Source organism: Pinus tabuliformis, chromosome 7, assembly GCF_031772625.1.
Source record: "Pinus tabuliformis cultivar Carrire ecotype Pingquan chromosome 7, CPIR1, whole genome shotgun sequence".
NCBI classification, from domain to species: domain Eukaryota; kingdom Viridiplantae; phylum Streptophyta; class Pinopsida; order Pinales; family Pinaceae; genus Pinus; species Pinus tabuliformis.
In genome coordinates, this window is record NC_142293.1 from 1,906,978,933 (window position 1) to 1,907,004,489 (window position 25,557).

At 39.5% G+C, this 25,557-nt stretch overlaps 1 protein-coding gene across 1 annotated transcript in view; it reads right to left on the minus strand.

Annotated features, from left to right (window-relative positions):
• Positions 1-23,515, minus strand: part of LOC149256106 (nuclear transport factor 2-like) — a 59,305-nt gene extending 35,790 nt beyond the window's left edge. The window contains exon 1 of the mRNA XM_089455224.1: positions 23,345-23,515. Within this exon, the coding sequence (XP_089311350.1) occupies positions 23,345-23,515 (171 nt within the window). The remainder of the gene's footprint in view (positions 1-23,344) is intronic.
• Between the last annotated feature and the right edge of the window lie 2,042 nt (positions 23,516-25,557).

Genomic DNA, 25,557 nt, shown 5'->3' on the forward strand with positions numbered 1-25,557 from the left:
TTTTCCAAAAGTTACTCTCATCCCAGGTTTCTTGGTGAAGTTTGAAACTAACATCATATTCAGGTTAAAGCTGACTCTATTTGTCAATAATAAAAGTCAGATTTTTCGAAAAGTTTTGCTATATATACAAGTGAAATCAAAATCTGATACAGAAATGGTATGTTTCTTCATGAATACTATTTATGATCATTTACAACCAGCCCTATCTATGAAAAATGAAAACTAACATGAAAATTTAAAACTATCCTACAAAAACAGAAGGATGACCTTCTATGGGAAATATATTTTGAGGATTTGTCCGTTTACAGGCAGAGAATCTCTTCTGCCTGTCAAGTCCTGCAACACAAAAGTCGACGAGCCTATGACTTCTACGATTTGAAAAGGACCAAGCCAAAGCTTCTGGAATTTCGTGTGTTTGCCCTTTTTTTCGTGAGCCTTATCCCACTTCAAAACTAGATCACCCATCTGGAAGTTTTTTCTGGTCTTTATGTTCGAGTCAAAAGAGGATTTTATCAACGCTTGGTGGTGAGCATGGGTTTGCTTGGCCTGTTCTCGTCGTTCTTCTAACCTGATTATCTCCATTTGCCTTAGTTGTAAGGGAGAAGTAGATACTTCATCAATGTGTTGTACTAAGGACAAGGAGGGAATGAGTAAGTGGGTAGGAAGAACTGCTTCTCTCCCGTAAACCAAATTAAAGGGAGAAGTCCCGATAGAGGCTTTCTTGGTAATTCTGTCTGCCCATAAGGCGTTCACCAGCGATTTGTGCCAATTCTTTTGATTTTGGTCAACTGTCTTTTTGATAATCCTGATTAGGTTCTTGTTTGTTGATTCAGCCAACCCATTGCCTTGCAGATAGTAGTTAGCAGAATACTTCAGTTTGAACCCTCTTTTGAGCGCGAACTCATTCATGGTATTTCCAGAAAAATATGAAGCATTATCAAATATTAAGGCCATCGGCAATCCAAACCTAGTAATGATAAACTGATCTATGAATTCAACAATGTTTTCAGAATTAGCTATCTTGAGCGGAACTGCCTCTACCCATTTAGTAAAATAGTCGGTTGCGGTGAGGATATACCTATGCTGTTTAGAGGAGTGAGGAACGATCTCACCTATTATGTCCAGGCCCCACTGGCTGAATGGCTGTTCGATGTTAACCGGCTGCAGTGGCATGGATGACTTCTTTTGTTTTCCTGCAGCAGTTTGGCAGACTTGGCATTTTCTCACGTGATTGTACGAGTCTTTGAACAGCGTGGGCCAGTAGTATCTCGCACGTAGGATCTTGTGTGCGGTGGCTTCTCCAGCATAGTGTCCACCTGCTGGTCCATCGTGGAGTTCCTGCAAAACCTTTTCGGCTTCAGTTTTCTCAAGACATCTAAGAATCACAGAATCATAGTTTCTTTTAAATAAGACATCATTTACGAGTTGGTATTATTTAGCTTTTAACCTCAGGGCTCTCTTTTTTATGTGACCCAGGTGAAATGGGGCATATCTGTTCTTTAGGAAATAAATGATGTCAGCATACAAATGATTCTGTGTCGTTTATTCTTACCTCATATGCGTGTACCTCTTCAGGTGACTCTTCGGGGATTTGCGATGCTCCAGCTAACATCTTGCAGAAGCCTTGGCCTCTTACAATGTGTGCCGGCTTGATTTCCAGGTCGTATTCTTGCAAGGCGGTGATCCAATTCGCTCTCTTTTCGCCCACGTCTTTCTGAATCAGGAGGTTTCTTACCGCCGGGAATGGTACTATGACCTTGGTATGGGCCTTTAGCAAGAAGGGTCTGAAATATTTGACTGCTTTAAAAACGGCATATGCCTGTTTTTCTACGTCCGAATATTTCAGCTCAGCACCTTGTAAGTTTGAGCTAAAGAATGCGATTGGGGCTTCTGCCTTTTCTTTGTTTGCCTGGGTCAAGATCGCAACATAAGAATGCTCTGAGGCAAACGTGTATAAGACAAATGGTTTTGAAAAATTTGGGGTTGCTAGGGATGGAGCGTCGATGATGGCTTGTTTGATTAAGTTAAACGCTTCGTGCTCGTCTAGACCCCATTTAAAGTTTGAATTCTTTTTTATCATTTTTTGTAAAGGAGAAATAATACGTGAAAAATCTGGGACAAATCTTTTCACAAAATTGATCTGTCCTAGGAAAGATTGCATGGTCTTTTTGTTATGGGGCATGGATATCTCGGAAATTTCTTTGATTCTGGCAGATTCAATGTGAATGCCCGATTTGGACACTATGAATCCTAGCAATTTTCCTTCACTCAACGCGAAGAAAGATTTCTTCGGGTTAAGCGAGATTCCATACCTTAAACATCTTTGGAAGATTTGCTTCAAATCTCTGAGATGGTCGCTTCGTTTTTTGGAGTACACAGTTATATCATACAGGTAAATCACCACTGATCTATTGATTAACCCTTTGAACGCAATATCCATAGCTCTTTGAAAAGTAGCGCCGGCGTTGATCAGACCGAACGGCATCTTTCGATACGTGTAGGTACCCCATTTAGTTCGGAAGGTGGTTTTTAGCTGATCGTCTGGGTGTACCAGCACTTGATTATATCCTGAAAATCCATCCAGGAAAGACATCAATTCTGAGCCTGCTACAGCCTGTAATATTTGCTCCATAGGTGGGAGGGGAAAATTGTCCTTCTGACAGGCTTTTTTGAGATTCTGGAAGTCAATGCAGATTCTAATATCTCCATTTTTCTTCCTAACAGGTACCATATTAGATACCCATTTGGAATGTCTAACCGGGAAAATTATTCTGGCTGTCAACAACTTATTCAGCTCAGTTTTTATCTGATTTTCCAGGTTGGGGTGGATTTTTCTGAGCTTTTGTTGGACGGGTTTCTCGTTATCGATCATAGGGATAGTGTGCTGAATGATAGAAGTGTTATAAGTTTTCAGCTCATCGTAGTTCCAGGCAAAGACGTTCTTGTACTGTCGTAGAAGACGGATGTATGTTGATTTTTCTTCAGGAGATAGGCCTTGGCCTAGATTGACGTTTTGGGGTTTCTCGTTGGTTCCTAAGTTCACTGATTCGTAGTTCAGAGTTGAACTGTAAAGTTTAGCATTAGCTGACCTTTTGAACCGACTTTTTAAGTCATACAAATCTTCTAATTTGACCACTGATTTGGGTATAGCGTTATCAGTGCTACTTTGTTGTATTTGGTGGTCATGACAGTCCTCGTCGATTATCTGGTTTGAATAGGATCCTTCGGAGGTAAGGAAACTTACGATGTCTGGGTCATCGTTGAATACTCTCCAGTTGGTGATGTTGTCAGGAATAGACGGTTTAAAAATTAATTCTATCGAAAACCTATCTGGACTAAAGTCCTCGGAGGGAATGAGTCTGGAGGCTACGTTTGCTAGCAGGTCTGCGCTTGCATTGTGAAGTCTTGGGATTGATGAAATATTAAATGCTGTAAAATGCGCAGTGAGATCTTGCACTAAAGATTGGTAGTGCTTTAAATGACTAGACAGGCAATGTATGGTGTTACGTACCTGTTTGACGACGATCTCGGAATCTCCAAAGACTTGAAGATATTTGACGTTGGAGCTGATTGCTTTGTATAGGCCTTGCACCAAGGCTTCGTATTCCGCTGTGTTGTTCGTGCAATCGAACTCCAGTCTGCATGTGAGCATGGTCTTATTTCCGTCTGGACTAATCAAGACGCATCCTGCTCCTGCTCCCTCGTTGGACTTAGAGCCATCAAAATATAATTTCCAAAATAAAGAAGTATTTACAGGGTTATCTAAGAAACTAACACATTTTGAATCATCAGTCTGGGAAAAGTTTTCTACTTGGGACACGACTGAATTTTCTAAATATGGTGATATGTGAGCATTGAAATTTCCAAGGAAAGAGTCTACCGAATAGTTGCCTATGATGCTGCTGTTGTATGCTATGGCTTTTTTCTCTCCCTCCAGGTCCGTCACTATATACTTTTGGTGTAGTTCTCGTTCAACCTTTATTTGATTTGGCTTCCCGTTGAAGGGTAACCACATGTGCGACCAGTCAGTCGAAAAATATCCGTGGAGCTTCTCGGACCAATCCCTGCTAAGAATTAGACCATAAAATTCAGGGATGTCAGCAACTAGAATATCGATGACCTGACACACCTTGGGGTTGGACGATAGTCTTATATTCACTTGATTTAGTTCGCCTATCACTTCGACTTGTGATCGATCAAGTTGAACTATGCGTACTGCGGATTTTTGTGGTTGAACATTAAGTTTGGCACATATTGACTTGGGTAGAATATTGGTTGAAGCACCAAAATCAACCAAGCAGTTATGCACGTTTCTGTTAAAGATCTCGTAAGTGAGCAGGAAAGGGGGAGTGTGAGATCTAGACCTCCCTCCAATCAAGGCGATGTCATTTGGATCGATTTTATTGATCGCGTTGATTGGGGGTCTTCCTACATTATGAGAAGCTGTAGCTGTAGGTAGAGGCGCAGTAGGTACGGCGTGTAACTCTTTCATCATGATCTTCTGTTGGTATTTCAATTTGCTCAGCTCATACAGGGTGATATTAGCCCTAGTCTTCTTCATGTCGTCGATGATGTTATACTCCATTTCATCCGACACTATTAGTGTCTTTGATGGAGGCGATTGCTCTGATTGGACTGGGCTAAATGAGGTCGCTTTAGGGGTTGTCTTCTTTGTTGCGACCTTTTCTCTTGCTGGAGGGCTTGCGCCCTTCAGTTTTGGGGTAGTCTGGGGAGGATCAAGTTGATTTTTGCTTCTTGTACTAACGGGAAGTGCTTCTTGATCTTCCTCTTGTGGGAGGATGAAATCCCACATTCCTTGCAGTTCAACCACTTCTTCATCGTCGGTATGCGTTTCAGCGGTGTTCTCTTCTTCTTCTTCTTCAGATTCCATGTTAGAGACCACGCTAGGTGGCTTCATCTCCATGGGAGGATTTCTCTTAAAACTCCTAAAAGGCTTTCTTGGGGACGATTCTGCTACTTGTTTTCTGATATCAATCATCTCATTTGACATGGCCTTTAATACCTTTTGTAATCCTTCCATGTCGAAACGATCTTTCGTTTGCTTCTTCTTGGTTTCTTCTTTGAAAGAGATTTTCTTAGATTTACGCTCCTCGATTGTAGATCTCTTTTCTAGGGCTACTACGCGTCTTTCGACTGCTAATGCCTCAGCCAAATTTTCGACTAAGGTTGTCTTGCTTGCCCTATCTACGAAGATGGCCAAGTTTGAAGGTAAGGCGGTGATGTACCATTCGCATCTTACTTCCTCGCTGGGTTGGGAAGCAGCGGGGATTTTATTGAGGATCTTGTTGAACCGTAAGTTAAAATCTTTAATGGGTTCCCGAGCCTCAGCTTTAAGATTGGACAGATCATTGATCAGTGTCGCTGTCGATCTATCATCGCCGAATTTAGTGAGAAATTGATTTTGAAAAATATCCCAACTGGTGATAGATCCGGAGGGTAACGAGAAGTACCATGACCCGGCTGTCCCTTGCACCGTATAGGGGAAGAGTCGGACCACGACGTCTTCGTTGGTAACTCCGTTGAGATTAACAGAAAGCATGAAATTATTGATATGTTCTTTAGCTAGCATTCCAGTTTCTGGATTGAACTTTGGTAACCATTTCTCGGGATGGGCAGGTATTGGACTCAGGGGTGGAGGCATTAGAACCGCCCCAGGGTTGTTCCATGGAGATTGTGCCATCGTTGAGTTGCTGGTTAGTAAAAGTGTAGAAGATGATCATTGAGGTTGAGAAGATAGAGATGTTATGATCTTTGACGATTGTGGAGGAAGAGTTGCAGAAGATGGATGAGTGATTTAAGGTGGAGATGTGGGTGGTCAACTTCGTGGAGAGGGAGTTGAAATGGATGAGGTGGATGAAAGAGTCTCTCTGTCAGACTCTTGAAATGCTTTGCTTGCTCTTTTCCTAGTGGGGAGAGGGATTTCAGTTGGCTGAATGCCAAACTTTTCACTCTTCAATCGGGTCAGGGGATGAGCAGGGTTGTATTGCGAAGTCAAGCTGCTTCTAGATTTATCAGATTTCTAATTAAAAATAGAGAATCCCTGGAGTTTACGGATCAAGGTTTGAACTTTAGGGGGATCGACGATAAGTTGTTCTGATGTATCGGGATGTATAGCAGCGGTGGATGTCCGAGCGACTTCCAGTTCCGAGTTTAGTCGTACTGGGGAAGTCGGGGAAGTTGGTGAGGGTGATTTGCTCTTAGAATGGTATTTGGGTTTTGAATTATGTGCCATTCATAGTTGTGGCCCTCCTTCTAGCGCCAGAAATGTTGAGGGCCCCGAGGTCGGGTTAACAACAAGGGGGATACCCACCCGGTCCAGAACCTGGTTGGTGGCTCCTTTCCCGTTTGGAGTAGTGGGTCCGACTAGGGGTAATGAGACCAGTTTCCCAATGTGATGGGTGTGTATGTGTGTGCGTAGAGTCTGATGGTATTAATCTAAGGAAGGGAGGAAGGATTCTTCTAATCTAGTCTTAATTCTAACTGCTAAATTAACTCTATGGTAATGTAATCTAATGAAGAAAAATACATCTAATCTACGCTAACCCGGGATGTTTTTCTTTTGTTATGCGATCTAGAAAGATTTCTAACAACAGCCGGTAATAAAGATCATTCAACTTATATCAGAATATAAATCAATAAAGATGAACCATTCTGCATAAGAAGTTAGGCAGAGTAGTTGTGAACAGCATATCGCATAATCAGTCTTCTATATGTTAAAAATAAATAAATGACCCCACCGTACAGAAGTGCCAAATGGTAATACAGACATTCATGCAATAACATACAAAGAACTCAGCCACATATCACTTTAGGAATACTAGCAGAATCTAGCCAAGAGATAAAAGTACCATTTATGACTAAGTTCACTAATAAACTTCAAGTAACAATGATTTATTTCTACTTGTTCTAACATCTGCTAAGAGTACAGAAGTGCAACATCAGTAACAGATATTAAAATGCAAACATAAATAAATCTCGATCCATCCATTCATCAAAAACCTCCTCTGAGGGTGCAGAAGTGCATGTTCTGAGGATAAGTTTTTTGACAGATTTCCGGACCCTTCTCCAAAAACCATGAGAAGGGTTAAATACTACTAACTAATCAATATTAATTACATGAAATTAGGGAATCAGCCTCAAATGACCGCCCTTTTACTAAAAGCAACTTTATTTCTAAACTTAAAATCTAATTTCTAACCGTTTCTGTATATTCTCTTTAGTGCTGTCAACAGTGTAATGCTTTCCTGGGAAGAGTCGGCTAGCCGCCTTCTTGTTTCGCTCGGGAGATAAAAGTGGAAATAGCAGGAGCTGGCACTTCCTTCCGGCAGACCAGAAGATATTTTCGAAAACCTTTCTCTAGCTGGGTGTATTCGCCGCGTGTATACTTAGCGTGTCCCAGTTTCTTCTCGAACTGATTTTGTTGTTGCGGTTTTCGGTTTTCGGTCGTGCGGTGGATTGAGTGGGTCAAGAGTCGTGCTGTATGGGCAACTCCCTGTTTCGAGAATTTCTTCCGTTCTTTGTTCCAGGTTTCCCTGAAGCGTTCTCCTTCTCATGCGCTTCTTTCTCTGCTTCACTAAGTCTTAGCTTCAGGATCTTTTCTGAATATGCTGCTTTTGTGCGCCTTTGACTCTGAGTCCCGGATAGTCTAATTTCATCAGTGCCAGTTGGCTGATAGCCTGGAATCCGCGGTTCTGCTGCATGCGGCATCCATTTTGCGAAAGCATTCTCTCTTTGCTGATTGGCGCTTTCCTCTTCCCTTCAGATGTTTCCTGCATATAAACTTATATCAGTTGAGTGTCTTGCAGCCTACGCAAAGGAGAAGTGAAATGAAAAGACTTGACGTGAAAGCATTAATCTCTAATGAATGCATAATTCTGACATCCATCATCACTTGGCTCTTCGATAAATGTAATGCAATCATTCCTAGATACTTAAGCATGCGGTCATTAAATTCTTTCAAGGCGCTTGCTTAATGCATGGATCTATCGTGTGGTAAGTCTTTTCAGATCGCAGGTCGCAGATCGCAGATCGCTGCCATCGCAGATCGCAAATCGCAAATATCGCAAGTTCTCGTTTAATGGTTACGTCGTACAGCGTAATGCTTGCGATTTGCGATATCGCATGTCGGCGATCGCATTGCTCGAAGGTTTTTCTTATAAGGGGCGTGTGTGAAGTATGCGGTGCGATGAACTTCGCATCGCAATTTTGCAGCATTTGTTTTTCGCGCTCAAGTTATGCTTTGGCTTTTCCTTGCGATGCGATTTGAGCCTTAGGGAGAGAAATACAAAAACTTTAGAAAAACTATATTTTTGGGATTTTCGTTCAGGGTCCCCTCTTCACTTGACGTTATTGCTAATGTCAAGTGAGAAAAGGGGGGGGGGTTGTTGGTGACCACAACAGACTATTACAGGAAATTTAGGCTGAACCAAATGACATTCAAAGAAGGATTAATCAAACCATTCATCTTCAGCAAACCAGAGAAATATTTTATGATGGAGCTCAAATTTTACAAGAAAAACTCAAAAAGATGTTTGATAAGAGAGTTAAAGCTGAGGATTTCTACATTGGTGACAAAGTTCTAAGATGGGACTCACGAAGAGAAGACAAGGGCAAACATGCCAAGTTTGATTTTTTATGGAAGGGACCATTCGTTATTTCTGTTGTTCAGGGAAATAACACTTATTTTCTCAAGTCTGTAGAGGATAGTTCTGCTGAAGAAGGCCCTGCGAATGGCCGTATGTTGAAACATTAACATGATCCCTTTTAAGGGATACAGTGCAGCTTTGTATATATCTTTTGTACAGTCATATTTGTATATATCAACGTTTTTTTTTATTTTTCTGAATTTTAGAGGAGCAACAATAAATCTTGTGAAGACACAGCCAATACAAGTGTTCCAGTTTTAAAAGCTCTGTCTCTGTACTAATTTCGACAAAACAGCAAGAGTGGCACAATCACATAACAACAATTCATGGTAAAGGGGAGCTGTTTACAATCTTCAGTCGAAAATATCAAAACAGAGGAGTATTTTAGTTCATATCAGCACCCTTGGTCAAAGAAAAAGTAAAGCAAACACATTAATTTTTTATCCATGTTTTCAAGATGTTTCAAAGGAAATGCTCAAGCAACATTCTACATAATAGCAAGCACGCAAAAGAATGCAGGCAGTGCTATGCATTCCAAAATATTTCAGTTAAGGAGAAGGGTGTTCATATTACAAAGTTTCAATTATCTAACAGTTAGCATGAAAAATCTCCTTCAATCCACAACAACCACAGAAGATCAACGCAATCTCACCTATTGTTCTTGGATTTTTACAAGGAAAAGCCATCCCAAAGTGGAGCCACTGTTAGCCTCCTGTTGCGACAGGTGTTCATTTTTCATGATTGACATTTTACATGCCAAATATGTCATACTTTGCATACTGCAATGTTCCATATTTCCAGCGGATACCAAAGAAGAAGCCATGAAGTGTGCTAGTCCAAATCCCACTGCTGAGTTCCAAATTTTGGTGATTTAACCATTTTTAAAAGAATGTTCTATAAAAGGGAAGGCCAAACAACTTAATCTTGGCCTCCCTAGGTTTCAATTTCCTGTTTTAGAAAATAGAAATTGTTTCTGTCCAAACAGCTTAATCTCGGCAGATCTGTAGATAGGTAGAGAATCAAAAAGAGCCCAACTGCTTAATTTGGGCCCTTGGCAGAAATAAGTATAGACTTAGATAGGAGAATAGAAAAAACAAAAAATTGTAAAGCTCGGTCTGCAAGTCTAAATGCACCCACCAAAAGAAGAAAAAATGTTAGGAAGGTAGGCTTGGTAGGCAGTTTGCGAGGTTGCAGAATGATGATCCATGATCAATTTTGTGGTTCTAAGTGTTATATCTTTTCAGATCACAGTCAGGATGCAGTTTTTCATCTGGAGGAACTCAAACTCGACATAACTAACTCCCCTCTCTTCTTATTCCCCAAATCACTCACTAATTTTCCCAAAGAGGTCAAGATCTCCTTGAGCCTCTTAGTCTCATCATGTTCCATAACATTGGCCTTGGTGAAGATTTGCCTCACTCAAGGATTTCCATTCTTCTTTTATAAAGTTCTATGACACAGTAGTCCACCTGGGACTATTGTCAACCCAGCTGTGTCATGAAATTGGGATTGGTCTAAACCTCTGGTTAGACCAAGAACCTTTACCCACCTTGCTGTCCTTAAAACCCTATAATTTTACCCCTCCGCATTCATTTGCACAAAGATAATGTTTAAAGTGTTATTAAACATCAAATGTTGTTTTCCCCCACTTGTATAAACCAACAAAACGAAAGTATAAACCCTCCCCACGGAGTTTATGAAGATTCGAATATTCGCGCGCCTGTCCATTATTCACCCGTTGATTCACCTATTCCATCCACCGTCGGATCGGGCCCTCCCCATCCGACGGCTCTCGACGATTTCGGAGGCGCCCCGCTGCTTGACCGTTAGGTTCCGATGGCAAGGCAGTTTCTCCGACGTATAAAAGACAATTATCCACTTTCTATTGCATCGGAAGGGCTCTGACGGATACCGCCATCGTATAGAAAGCGATCCGATGAAACCGCTTTATGCCTTCTGCATACTCGCCCCATGTCATTTATCCAGTTCTTCGTGTCTGCCTCATCACCGCGCCACGTTATCTGCATAATATTGGCCTCCTGCCGAGTCACCCCTGCCACGTCATCCACCGTACATGCTGACGTCACCCTGCTGATGTCATCCTGCCACGTCATCCATTGTACCATGGTCCCAGCCGCTGATGTCATGCTGATGTCATCATCAATTTTGAGGCGAAAGGTGAAAATCGTGCTTAGGAAGCCCGGATTCAAATTCCAAGGCAATTTCTCATGCGCGAGCATGGCTATAGGAAAAGGGCTGAAGTGGAAGTCCCCTCATTGCGTAGCCCACAACAAGCCCAAAAGGCGCCGAATGACCCGTTTTTCTTCGCGAGGCATACAGAAAGGATCAAAAGACAGTTATAAAGGAAATAGAGGGCCAAACAGCGGCCATTAAGTTTTGATTTGACCCACAGTGAAAGAGAGAACCGGCCCGATTCGTTCGTCAAAGAGTATCAGAGGAAGGATGAAGCGGAAAATAGTATCAGTTAAATTTTTTAATGAAAATCTTCAGTTCCCAAAGCAAGTCAACATTCAATGGCCTCCAACAAAGTCGAATCAGGACGTGGAAGCCCATCCTAGCTCTCAAATCACAGTTAAATCACTTAAAGCCACCGAACTACAATGGAGCAGAAGTCCATGCACAGTTATTGCAGAAGAACTGCACCGAGCCACCAAGGACAATGCATTAATTCAGTTTTGATATGGCTGTCCACAGCACAGCCCATAGATATTTTCTTGCATTTATTTCTAATAGGTTTAGCTTAAAGTAATATTTTACTTTTAGACCTGTTTAGATCACAACTGTAACAAACAATTTTGAAGAATTTTCCCTCTATATACCACGCTCTGTATTGTTTCAAGCGTTGGTCGATTGATAACTTTTCATTAGAGACTCGCACTGTATGTCTGAGACTTTTTCTTTAATCAAAGATTACTGAAGAGATTGGAGGAATGACTGTCTGATGTGTTGTTAATGGTCTCTGGAGACTAAATGATGGAATCCTTGTGCTGCAACATGAATCAATAAGTGCTTCTTACCTCTGTTTTTCATTTTCCACCATCTAAATAGCAAAAAGAAAGATTAGCTTGGAACTTGCTTAACTGCACTCTAGTCTCAATTTCTATTGTTTCTTTATGTTTTCATCCAAAATGAATTGGACATTAATATGAATTCCCCGTGGCTCATATTTACCCTAATTCACATGTGTTTGACACTTATCTAGGGATTCTTTACTGCCATTAGATAGAGCTCATCCGCCCTTCTCTATTAAGCTGACTGAGAGATTCTTAATTGCCTCTCCTTCCTTAGCATTCTTTCCATCCTTTAGACTTTGAAAATTGTTCCGTGTGCAGCTACCTTGCTCCTTATTCCTCCTGTGACCAAGAAAATGCACCAGCAGTCTTACTCCTTGACTCCATGCCCAATGGTTTGAAACTTTCACACTATACCTACCTCCTTACCTGAAAACATCAATCTTCCTTCCAAAACACAAACGAAACCGCAGAACTCAATAGCTAGCCTAAAATCATCATCAACAGAGCTAAATCAGAAAGAGAGAGCCCTCTCTGATTGCAGGTGGGCTAGAACCTGTAGTCCAAAGTTGGTTTATGGTTACCTCGGCCGTATCCCTTTACTCCAACCTGAGGGACAACCTAAGTGATAACATAACACAGGAAACTAAAAATCGTTTGCTGAATGTAACGTTTCAGCAACGTAGTTTCGTCAACAAAGTTTTAGCAATGGTTTTTCAGCAACGCAGAATTTTTTGAAGACAATGTTTCAGCAACAGTTTGTTTTGACGTCGAGAAATTATTTTTTGAATACGGAGTTTCAGCAACGCACAGAAAAAAAACTTGTATTAATTAACAAGGCTGTTGTTACCAAATAAAACTTCCTCTTAACAGAGGGATTACCACATGCCTGCTTCAGAGGAAGCTCCAAAAAAATATTACTCTGTCTCTGTTTTGAAATTTTACAGTGCTCTGTGTAAAAATTTCTTACATTTATGCTGTTGCATATTCCATTACAAAAAAAAAACTTACATTTTCCCTTCTAAGTTGTTGCATATTCTTTGCACTCAACCTGCTGGAAAAATTCTTCTTACATTCGTTGCTGCTAGTTTTTCCCATTCCAATACATTCACAAAAATTGGACATTCACGCTCTGCTGTATTTTGCCCTCTTTTTCATTTGCGCTCAGCTGCAATTCACCTACATTTCTCAACAAACAACAACAAATGTTTTATTCATGCTACTGTGTGCTCCCTTTCGTTTTCTTCAACAAATAGAAACATTACATTTCAATCTCTGCACTGCTGTGCATAAAAGTTTCATTCATATGAGCATTACATTTCAACAATAGACAAAAAACTACTTAAAATTTTTATGACAAGACTAGAAATTAAAACAAGGTATGGAGGGGCAGAGAAATAAGTTTAGTTCCTGAAATTTATGGATGTTGCGGTACAATCTCCATATTTGCAATAAAACCTGGTGTTTACTATTTTTACCAACTCTTCCATGATTTTTGTGTTCTTAAATGTTTGATGTCCTTGATGTCGACAAACAAAATCTGCACCGTGTAAGGAAAAATCTAGTCTCAATCTGTTGTTTTAATTGGTGCGGGGAAGCATACTGGTTTTCTAGAAACAGTATACAGTAGGCGAAATTAACATTTCAACACTCCCCTTTAATTTCAAGTGCTGGGTTATCAGTCATAACTAGACATTTCCTCAAAAACTCAAAACTTTTCTTTCCCAATGGTTTGGTCAGAATATCAGCAACCTGCTCCTTCTCTGCTCTTATGATAGATTTAATTCCATATCTCTCCCGTATAAGAATATCCATATGATAGAGTTCTACCAGGGTCTTCATCAAATCTTCAATCTCTTCCTCTGTCACATTGACAAGGGTGTTGGTGGTGAAGCTCATCTCGGCCATCACAGAAAGAGTTACATATCGAACTCCATACTCTTTAAACAGATCTTCAAGGAACTTCAATTCCTTTCTCCCATTCATGGGTTCTATCCATTTCTTATCCTTAATTGCTTCTTCGAAATGAACAGGGTCATCAACATGACAATATAAAGCAAACAGAGAGTTCATATCTTCATTTAAATTTCTGAACTTCTTACCTCTTTCTTTTGGTGTACAAGTACTTGAAGAAGCACTTGAATTTCCTCCTTGTGGTGTGCTTGAAAAAACACTTTCATTTCTCCTCAAGGGTTTCCCTTTTTGTCCTTGTGCTGTTGCTGCTATTTGGGGATGTATTTCAGCCATCTCCTCATCATCTTCATCATGAGACAAAGATTTTTTAACATTCATTGTTTTCTCTATGCTTCCATCCCAAGCTTCCTCCTCAATGAACAATGGTTTTGCTGTCTTCACTTTCTCCATGCCTTGATAGGCTATCTTGAGAGTTTGCCATGCTTCTTTGGATCTCTCAGCTGCTGCTATCCTTTCAAACACACTCTCATCCACTGCTCGATACAAAAAGTAGAGGGATTTGGAATCCTTCTTCTTATTGATCTTTAACAGTGCTTTCTCTGTCTGAGTCAAATTATTAAACTCATATTCATCTGTTGGTTCTTCAAAACCATACTCAACAAATTCCCATAATTCTTGAGAAGCAAGCAAAGCTCTCATAGTTATTTCACAATAGTCATAGTTTTTCCCATTAAATTGTGGGAGCTGAGTATTACAGATACCCATGCTAGTGTTGGCTCCAGCCATTCTTCTATTCTTAACTATGCTTCAAAGTACTTGACTGTATATTTAAAATAACTGACTGTATACCTTGGATTATTTCTTGACTGAGTCTTCACTCTGCTCGAGAAGCTTCTGCAGCAAGAAATCCTTCCTTCAGCTTCTTTGACACCTTCAAAGAGCCTGGAAAACCTCGAATACCATGTTGGGAATTTCTAATAACTACGCTTTGTTTTAACATAGCATAAACTAAAAATTTGTTTGCTGAATGCAATGTTTCAGCAACGCAGTTTCGTCAACAGAGTTTCAGCAACGGTGTTTCAGCGACGAAGAATTTGCTGAAGACAATGTTTCAGCAACACTCTATTTTGACACCGAGAACCTATTTTCTGAATACGGAGTTTCAACAACGCACAGAAAAAAACTTGTATTAATTAACAAGACCGCTGTTACAAAATAAAACTTCCTCTTAATAGAGTGATTACAACATCCCTTCTTTAGAGGCAACTCCAAAAAAAATATTACTATGTCTCTATTTTGAAATTTTACACCGCTGTGTGTGAAAATTTCTTACATTTATCCTACTGCATATTCCATTACAAGAAAAAAACTTACATTCTCCCTTCTACGTTGCTGCGTATTCTTTGCATTCAACCTGCTGGAAAAATTCTTCTTACATTCACTGCTGCAAGTTTTTCCCATTCCAATACATTCACAAAAACTATACATTCACGCTCTGCTGCATTTTTCCTTTTTTCTCATTTGCGCTCAGCTGCGCTTCACTTACATTTCTCGACGGACAACAACAAACATTATGTTCATGCTGCTGCGTGCTCCCTTTCATTTTCTTGAACAAACATAAAATTACATTTCAATCTCTGCACTGCTGTGCATAAAATTTTCATTCATATGAGCTCACGCTTCTACGCATTACATTTCAACAACACATAGAAAACTACTTAAAATTTTTATGACAAGACTAGAAATTAAAACAAGGTATAGACGGCAGACAAATAAGTTTAATTCCTGAAATTTCTGGATGATGTTACGGTACATTCTCCATGTCTGCAATAAAAGGTGGTGTTTACTATTTTTACAACCTCTGCCATGATTTTTGTGTTCTTAAATGTTTGATGTCCTTGGTCTCGAAAAGCATATTTCTACACAAATCTAGTCTCGATCTGATGTTTTAATTGGTACTGGTTTTCTTCAAACAGTACACAGCAGGGGAAATTAACATTTCAACATGGCATGGGCATTGGCAGGTACATTACCAGCAAGACTTTCATGTTGGGAGGTTATGAGTGGGCTATTTATTTCTACCCTGATGGAAAGAGTGCACAAAACAATTTTCTTTATGTTTCGGCTTTCATCGTGTTGGCGAGTGAGGGCATGAAGGTTCGCGCTATCTTCGAATTGTTGTTGGTGGATCAAAGTGGGAAGGGCGAGCACAATATGTTCCACACTCATTCGGGCCTAGGTTGGAGAGAGGGCCTTACACTCTTAAGCATCGAGGAAGCATGTGAGGTTACAGATTGTTCCGTAAATGGGTTGTGCTTGAAAAATCCAATTACCTCAAGGATGATTTCCTGATATTAAGTTGCAAAGTAGGTGTTGTGGAGCCTGCCAGTGAATACGATAGGTTTCACTCACTAGCTATTCCAAAATCAGAGTTAGGTTTACACTTTGGTGCACTTTTAGAAAATCAAGAAACCTCAGATGTAATTTTTGATGTGGGTGGGGAGAAATTTCATGCCCATAAACTTGTTTTAGCTGAGATCTACCAATTGTTGGGATTCAATATCGCAACAGAAAGTTGTTGGCTACACCTTTCTAGCTGTAGAAACGTTTATTATGACTAACTGGGCTCTTGCCAAGCACGCTATTTGAAGAAGGTGAGTCTCTTCTTTGTTGATACTTCAATCTGCAATCAATTGCTTAGGATAAGTCTAGCAACAAATAATGCTCTTCCATACTCTTACAACTTCTATATTTTAACTTCTAGATTAATGTGGCTTACAATTTTTTGATGGCAAAGATAGCAGACCCAAATATGCAAGGCAATGAGTGATATTACCTCCTTTCCTATGAAAAGGATGCCTATTAATTATGGGAACACTTTCGTTGGTTTCTATATTGAATTGTCACAAAACTTGGGTCCTTTTCTGGTTCTACAATGTCTAAAATTTGGTGTCTTTAGCAGGATGGGACATTGTAACTGACTATTTTGTGGCTGTAATTTATTTAATGGTGCTTGCTTAAGAAGCTAGTAAGAGTGAATTTCTCATGTTGGTATGTTCGTGGTATTTTAAATGGAGAATTTTTAATTACTATTTTTGTTGATTTTTGATGTTACATAGATCTGTTCTACACGTACCATTCTGGTACTTTCTTTGCTATTTTCTCACATATAACTGTTCTTTGCATTAGTGTAATTACCTTTTTGGGTTGCAACTCATTTCTTCCATGAATGATGATGAACAATTGGATTCCCCTAAATTGCGATCCCTATTTTTCTGTTACAGATGGACCCTTTTGCATATTATTTATGATTTCATGTCTTATCAACTTTATCTTTGCAGAGAGAGAGGTAGCTTAGAATTATGATTCTGTTCGTCTGTGTTTTTTTATTACAGATGTATCATTTCATTATATTAGGAAAAATTATTTTCTATTGTCATTTGTGGATCCATGAGGTTGCAAAGAACCTGGATGGATATCTCGAGTTACATAAATGGCTGACAATATATAATAATGATTTATGAGATGTATACAACCGTGAGATGTATATTAGACCCGATTTTAAATGGGCCCATACTAGTGTGCACGTTCAATGCACATTCACAAACACAATGAAAAGCACCAAGAGCTGATAGATCACCCTACCCCCAACCAAGCCAAGCTATGAAATGCACCTCGCTTCTCTTGGTGCGATTAAAAAAGAAAAAAAATCAACTTTGAATAGCATAGCATAGTTGTAACTCTAAAATCATTTCATTTTTCAGTTTATGTCGCTTGGGGAATCATATTATTCTGTTCTCAGTTAAATACTTTGATTTATAAAGTTTTACAACCACTGTATTCTTCATTCATCCAGTTGTAACCTTCCCTCGCAGGGCAATGCTGTAAGAGAAAGATAGGAAAAATAAGCGATCTATTGGAATCCCTCATCAAAATTGTGCAAAAACTGAACAATGCCCATTTGGAGATCCAAACCTTAAACCCTAAATCCCATCTAAAGCGCATAGTGGGTATAAGGCCCAAAGTTTTCTCTAGGTAGCAAATTCATTCTCCTCTCTCTTTCTTAAAATAGTAAAAACCAAAACCCCAAAGCCACAACCAAATTTTGAGGGGTTAGAAGATCCAAACTCCTGTAAAACAGCCGAAAGGCCAAAGCCAAAGCCCATTTCTAAGGATTTTATGATACCCAACACATTAATATAACTGTTTTAGGTGAGGGAGTCAAAATTAAGAGATGTCTAGGGTTACTTACTTGATTTAGGCATGGAAATCTCACTAACTTCATTAGGATTCAGCCATACATTTCCTTTACCACACTTGAGGATGCTCGCTGCTAATCGTTTCTGTAACTTTTTACGACACCATTGTCACCTATGAATCGAAGCTCTTTCAGCAAATCAACAATAGAGATGCACAGCCTCCCTAAACAATTATCCAAAAGACAAGCTCCTGGTCTATCTACAAAAATAGAGATGGAACACTAGGGTTTGAGGAGTGATGACCTAACCCAAGCTTGGCCTTCTGAGTGAAAGGAAAGAATAGCGCTAGAGAAAGCGTTCCATATGAACCTTAAAAATCCAAGTGTTTTATTTTTTAAAATATTAAAACTTTTCCATTATTTTTTTTCATCACACATTCACAAACCAAATTTCATTTTTAATTCTAACCAAGACATAAGGTGAATTGGAATCAACAAAAATATTAAAAATTTTGGATTATGTTCTTCATCCTACCTTCACAAATCAAAGACATAAGGCAATTGGAATTAGCTTTGTTTAGTTTTTTTTTTCATGTGGAATTAGAAAGGAATTTGGCGCATTGTGATAAGGCTCAAGGAATAGAACCAGAGCGTTTAGGTTCTAGCTAAGTAATAAATCGGTGGTATATCAAGTTAATGGGTTATTGGATATAATGTTGGTGTTATGGTGATGATATCTAGCTTTAATCTTTCTTATATTTCTCCAACAAATTACCAATTCACCATGATAAAAGAAAAATTAAAATATTAAAAAAATAGAATTCTTAAAACTTTTGAAAATTGCTATGGGAGAAGAACTCTAGGGAAAGTATGGCACCAAAAGCTACTCAAGTTAAAGGATTTTATGCCATTTTGTACTTAGTATGTTTATAGGGTGTATCTTCTCATATATGGACAAGTTATATATAATAGTATTTTTATGTGTTACATTATATTGATATTTTAAAAGTTGGGTTCAATGTTATGGTATATCAAAATATATTTTTTATACAAATGGAAAATCTATTATAACTAAGTTATCAAAGCAGCACTAGGGATAGTCATTACTGGTTGTTATCCTCAAATGCAATGGGGGTAGTCATTATTTCTTGATATCCTCAAATGTAGAGGGGATAGTTATCATTGCTTGCTATGCTCAAATATAGTGGGGATGGTCATTATTTGTTTTTATCCTGGAGTTATAGCCTTTTATACCATTGTACACTTAGTGCCTTTGTAAAGTGTATCTTATCACATGTGGGTTAAGCTATATATAATAATATTTTTATATTTTACAATATGTTAAGGTGAATAATATATCTATCTCACAACCTATGGTATAAATTTAAGCAAGCCTAGGCAAAAGCTCTAGTAACAAAGATGGATTGTTAGCACAATAAAAACGATGTTTAACAAAATTTGGTAGAATGATGTCAATAATGGTGAGAAGCACTAGATTTGAGACATGTGAATTGGAATGGCATACCCAAGAAAGAGAACATCTGGAATATTGCAAGTTGTAACATATATTAAAGCAATGTAAATTGTCCTCACTCACTGCCAATACCAAGGCTAATTCTTGTACTACTAGTGAATTTCCATTTCAAACTCTCGTAACTGGAAAACTTGAGCTTTCCATTTCAAACTCTAGAAACTATAAAAGTTCAATATATATAAGTGTGATCCAACTACAGTGAAAGACTTGCAGTCAAAGAAAGTTATTTAATATCTAGTAATGTCACGTTGTTTATTTTGATCATCCAAATTGTGACAATATTCTTTTCTTTTATCAAGTAAGAGTAGGACCTTCTATTAATCTTGGTAATAATACATAATTTACAAGAAGCCACATGAGCTCTATGAAAGTTCAAGAGGCAGCTGGGCTAGCAAAGTTCCGGACCATGCACTCAAAACCATGAGAATCTCGAACAAGCAAACCAGGGAGAAGCCTTCAGAAAAATTGTACAAAAGGAAGTAGTAGACCCTCTGGTCGTATGATCGAGGACCAAAAGAAACCACTAATGCCTTGGAAGACGGGTCCACAAAACTGGGGCCCACAAATTGCCACAAGTGATCCGCCAAGGGTTCGCAAGACAATAAAAAGCAAGAAGACCCACAAATCTTACAATCTGACCTGTCACGATCAACGTATAGACTTTGAAGTGGGCCCACTACAAACCCACACAAAACCTGTCATGCAGACCCGACGAAAGCTTTAGGCTAGCTCTCTAAACTCGTTCAGGTCCAAAATGCCAAACCAACATTCACAAATAAACTAACACCGTTGATCACCCAACGAGGATCCAATGGTCTACATAGATATCGAGTGGACAAGTAGCGCGAGGGGTAACCACCCGATGTAGGTGGTATTCTCTCACCTCTCGTAGCTACGTGTCACATGAAGAGTGGAATCGAGGCCTCTCTCAGAAAAAATAGAAACCACTTGGAACCTGCCCGATAAACCACTTGTGGTTTTAGAATCGAATGCCTCACAGAATAGCTTGCGTGTTTTTTCGCCAAGCGATAGCCTTTAAACCAAAACATTGGATGGTTCTTGTGCCTTCCTCCGAGCTTCTCTACCAACTCCCAAACACGTGTTGGTTGTGGAGCCTGATTATCTTGTATATTCAAAGGTCTGAGTCGGATGTATACCCTAGGAAAACTGTATACCCCTCCACGCGGGGGCGTGCAGGGGGGTTGATCCCCCCTAGCTGGGGGGTCCAAGGGCCAGCGGTGCCCTGGAGGGGGTTTGGGGGTAGTACCCCTGAAGCTAAAAATAGATGTAAAATTGCCTTGTAAAAGTCTAGTAATTTCTAGTCAATATGGGTCGTTCATTAGGTGGATGATCTGACGGTATTATGTCTAATTTAGGGTATTTTTCCCTAGAAGGCAACCCCTCACTATATATGAGGGAATTGTATTGTGTCTATGTATATCTATATTCTAAGTGAGGAAGAGAGAGGAGATTGAGAGCAAAGAGGCAGTTACAATGGATATGTTGTAGGTTGTATCTCTTGAGTTTGTTGGATAATATAATAAAAGAACGACTAGTTGTTTCTCCGTGGATGTAGCCCAAACTGGGTGAACCATGTATATTTGTGCCTCTCTTGTCTTATGCGTTTTCTGTGTTTATATTTCTGCAATATTTTATGTGTTCTATTGCTCTGTAATATATAATTTTCTAACAACATCATCAAAATTACCACATGAACTTTTGGTCAATGGACAACCAAACTTGTGGTACTTCGAGAGTCGATCCTCTCGCCACACATCCAGTGGAATATTTAACTTTAGATTGCGGCCAAAATCCAAAAAGGGCAGACAATTTATGGATCCCTATCCTCTCACCTATCTCCTAAAACACTTCGATCCTTCTTGTGAAACCATAGATCCAAATATTTGTCCGCCTGATACAAACAATCCTCCAATAGTTTTCTTGGTGGTAAGAAATCCTAGGCATACCGAGAATCACTATCCATATTAGTGACTCCTTCATTCACCAAACGGTCTGCTAAGATGTTAGCTTTCCTTTTCACATGGACAAAGCTAATAGTTTTTAAGGTTTGCAAATGGGAGTGGATATGGTGAAAGACCTGCAGAAGCCTCCAATGCCTTGAAACTTTATTTGGAGAAGTGCCATTGCATATTTTCTTGGCTTCTCCAATAATCAATTTAGAGTTTGCTTCAATAATAACATTATGCGAATTTGAGTCCAACAGGATTTCCAAGCATTTGCTCCAGAGCCATGAGCTTTGCCATGTTATTCGTGGCCTTACCCAAGTGGCCATGGAAGATCTTCTTTATTTGACCCCGTTCATCTCTTATAGCACCCCCAAAGCTAGCTAATCGTGGATTGCCCTTAGAAGCTCTGTCTATATTAACCTTTAGGGAACCATGAGGAGGAGGCTACCAAATGTCACTATCTGCATTTATTTGGCTTACTCCCTTAATTAAGCCCTGTGGGCTGATAGACTGGAGACCCAAAAGTAGTAAAATACTCAGATCTTGCGGCAGGGGATGATCCTTAGGAAGTGTCGTCAATAGGATTTTTACTGTTTCTTTGAGTTGCCTTAACATTAGGTCAATAATCTGTTGTGGCTTGCCTACTTTGTTTTTGAAGATCTGACTGTTGCGCTCTTTCGAAACATTCCAGATAAAAAAGCCTCGAACTAGAATCAAGGCTTTATTAATAATTTCATTCCCTAAGAAGTTGTTCCTCCAATTCTTCAAAGTATTGGATATTTTGAGACTATCCCTATCTGATTGTTTAAAGGTTGATGCTACCCGGTCGCACATGTTGGATGTGAAAGGAAAGAGGTTGAGAAGGTGAGTCATCATCTCCTCTTGTGAACCATACAGGTAATATTTCGAAGGGCCAATAAAGCCTCTTTTTTGGAGATTCTCCCAAGTTATGATTTTCCTTTCATGCACTAGCCAGATGAATAATTTTGTTTTCATCGAGTGGGGGCTCTGCCATAGTTTCTTCCAAACTTGACTAGGATTCAGATAGTTAAATCTTGTTACTTCCTGTTTAGCTTCTTTGAGGTTAAAGTTACCTTCGATGTTCTTTCCCCATATTAATTGGTCAGGTAAGGAGGATACAAGAATGCTTCTATGATATAGAGCCTGGGTGAGAGCTTTTGCTTGGGCCTTCAGAGGACTCTCATCACTGTAGCCTAGATCCTTCCAAATTCTCCATTTTCCATTATTCCTTTCCTCGTCCCAGAGTCTTTGACCATAAGAAGACCTTTGTTTTCTGTGTCACTATTGAGAGCTGCTAAGTCATCCTTATAAAGGTTGGATTCCTCCTTCCATTTGTCCTCCCAAAATCGTGCTAGGTTCCCTGCTCGAATTTCCTAGAAGCTATGTTGCTGAACAATAATTTTATTTTCTCAAGAAGGGTTCAAAATTTGGCAACCCCTGATTTGCCCTAACATTTTGATGTGATCCTTATCATGCCAATACTTGGCATATTTTTGTTTCCAAAGCTTAGCCTAGGGATCTGTCGACTCCTTAATCCATCTCCACCAAATTTTGGCTCCCGCAACTCTACTGAGGGTTTCAGGGTCATGCAGCCCCAAGCCACCATGGCTTTTGGGCCTACATATTTTATCCCATGCAACTAAAGCCCACTTCTTCTTCTCTTCTCTTTTGCCCAACATAAAATCCCTTTGTATGCTCCTGATATGCTGCTTAATACATTTAGGAGCAGGAAGAGTTGATAACATGAAAATGGGAATTTCCTGCAAAACTCCCTATGTGAGCACAAGGCGCCCTGCCAAATTAAGTGAACTGCATGTCCATTTTTTGACATTGTCCTGAATTTTTTTTGTTATTGGCTCCCACACTTTCTTGCTTAGAGGTTTATCATTAAGGGGTATGCCTAGATAATTGGAAGGTAGATGTTCCCTTTGAAACCCAAGAATTCTAGTAATATTTCTCTGAACAAAAATGTTAGTGTTAAAGAAAAAAACTTTTGATTTTTTGAGGCTTACCTCTATCCCTGTTGCCGTAGAAAATTCATTTAAGATGTGTTTGATTTCATTGGCTTCCGTGACTGTGGGTATTCCCTGCAACATAGTGTCATCCACAAATTTTTCATCTGTGTTTGCTACTCCATCCAAGTTGAGCTTGATACCCACGATCTGACCTTTAGCATTTTCCATTTTAATCGCTCTTCCTAGCACTTCCATCATGAGAACGAAGAGGAAAGGAGAGAGTTTATCTCCCTGTCTGAGACCTCTGGAGGGTACAAAGGTTGTTGAAGGAGCTTCACTCAGCAGTATGGAAAACCTGGTCGTGGTGACAAGTGCCATAACCCATCTTATCCAATTTTGGTCGAAGCCATAGGCTTTTAGAATTGCTCTTATATAATACCAACTTAGCTTGTCATAGGCTTTCACTAGGTCCAACTAAATGATCATGCCAACTTGTTTGTTGCTTTTGAGAGAGTATACCACCTCATGAGCTTGGATGATGTTGTTGAGGATTTGTCTTCCTTCCACATAGCTCGTTTGCTCCTCCAAGATGAGAGATGGTAGAAGGGGTTTGAGTCTATTAGCTATCACTTTTGAAATCATTTTGTACACCACATTACATAAGGCTATGGGTCTGAAGCCATCGAAATGATGGCATTTTCCTATTTTGGGATCAAAGTAATGAAGGAAGCATTAAGAGTCTTCAAAACCTTTTTGGATTTTCTTGAGTCTTCCACCACCTCAAGGATAACCTGTTTGACTACTTCACATCAGGCTTTGAAGAAATCTACATCGAATTCCATTCGAGCGTGGAGCTTTTCCATTTTTCATTTCATTAATCACTCCACTAGCCTCCTCTTTTGATACTAGCCTATTAAGACTGTGGTTTTCCTCTCAGGTGACCAGCTGAGGGATATACTGAGTGAATTGGGCAATGAACCTGGACCTGTCCTCTAGAGGTTCCTCTACTATACTGAGGAAGTGTTGTACAAGGATCGATTCCATATCGTTGTGAGATACAACCTCTACCCCTTGAGAATCTTTGAGCTTTGTGATTTTTTTATGTGCCTTGTGAGTCATGGTGGATTTGTGAAAGAATTTTGTATTCCTTTCTCCCTCTCTAATCCATAGTATCCTTGATTTTTGTCACCAGAATAGTTCCTCTTGCAAGCATCACTCTTCCCATTCTCCCTGCAAAGAGTCAGTTAGCTGTTGCCACTCCTCAGTAAAGACATATGTGATACTGATTTAATTGATCTCCTTGAGCTTCTAACCAGCTTCTCTTTTGGCTTTGAAGATATCACCAAATTCATTTTTGTTCCAATCTTTAAGTTTGGATTTGTATGTTTGAGTTTCTGTTGGAGCATGAGAATTCTAGTGCCTTGAATTTTCAAATCCTCTCTCCACCATTTGTCACTATTACTCATGAAGGTAGGGTTAGAGAGCGAAGCATTTTCCAACCTAAAAGTTTTGTTTCTTGGTGTTCCCATAAAGGTGGATTCCAGCTGTACAGGCCAGTGATCCAATCCTCCAAAAGGACATGATAGAAACTGTCATGGTAGGGCCTCTGAGAATGAGGTCCTCTGAAATAATAAATCTATCCATTTTGGAGGCAACTTGAGAAACCCCTCCCCTCTTGTTGTTCTAGGTGAAGGTTCCATTTATTGTTTCAGTGTCCACAAGACCCATGTTCATTACGAAGCTCTAGAAGGCCATGGAGTCTCTTCCTAACTGTCTAATGCCACATATTTTCTCTTAGAGAGATCTTATCATATTGAAATCTCCAGCAATGATCTAGGGCATGATGGGGTGTCTTGCCCTTAGATCCTCAAGGGAGATGAGAAGCTTGAGTTTGTCTACTAGCTTCTGAGGCCCATAAACATTTGTGATCATGTATATTTCCTTATCACCTACACATTCACAAACCAAAGAAAGATAGTTCCTGGATGCTTCAGCATCTAGGATTCCAAATTTCTATGGATCCCAAAGTGTGAGAATCCACCCCCCACCGAGTTGCTTGCTTTAACATCTAGATACTCATACTTGATTAGCAACTTATTATGAATTTTTCTAAACTTATCCATCGAATATTTTGTCTCTTGAATAAAAACCATATCTTTTTTTTCTTCTTTAATTCTATTACTAAGATTCCTTTGTTTCCTTCTATTTCATATGCCTTTAATATTCCAGGTTGTGAGCTTCATTAAGAAAGGTTAATAAAGTAATAACTC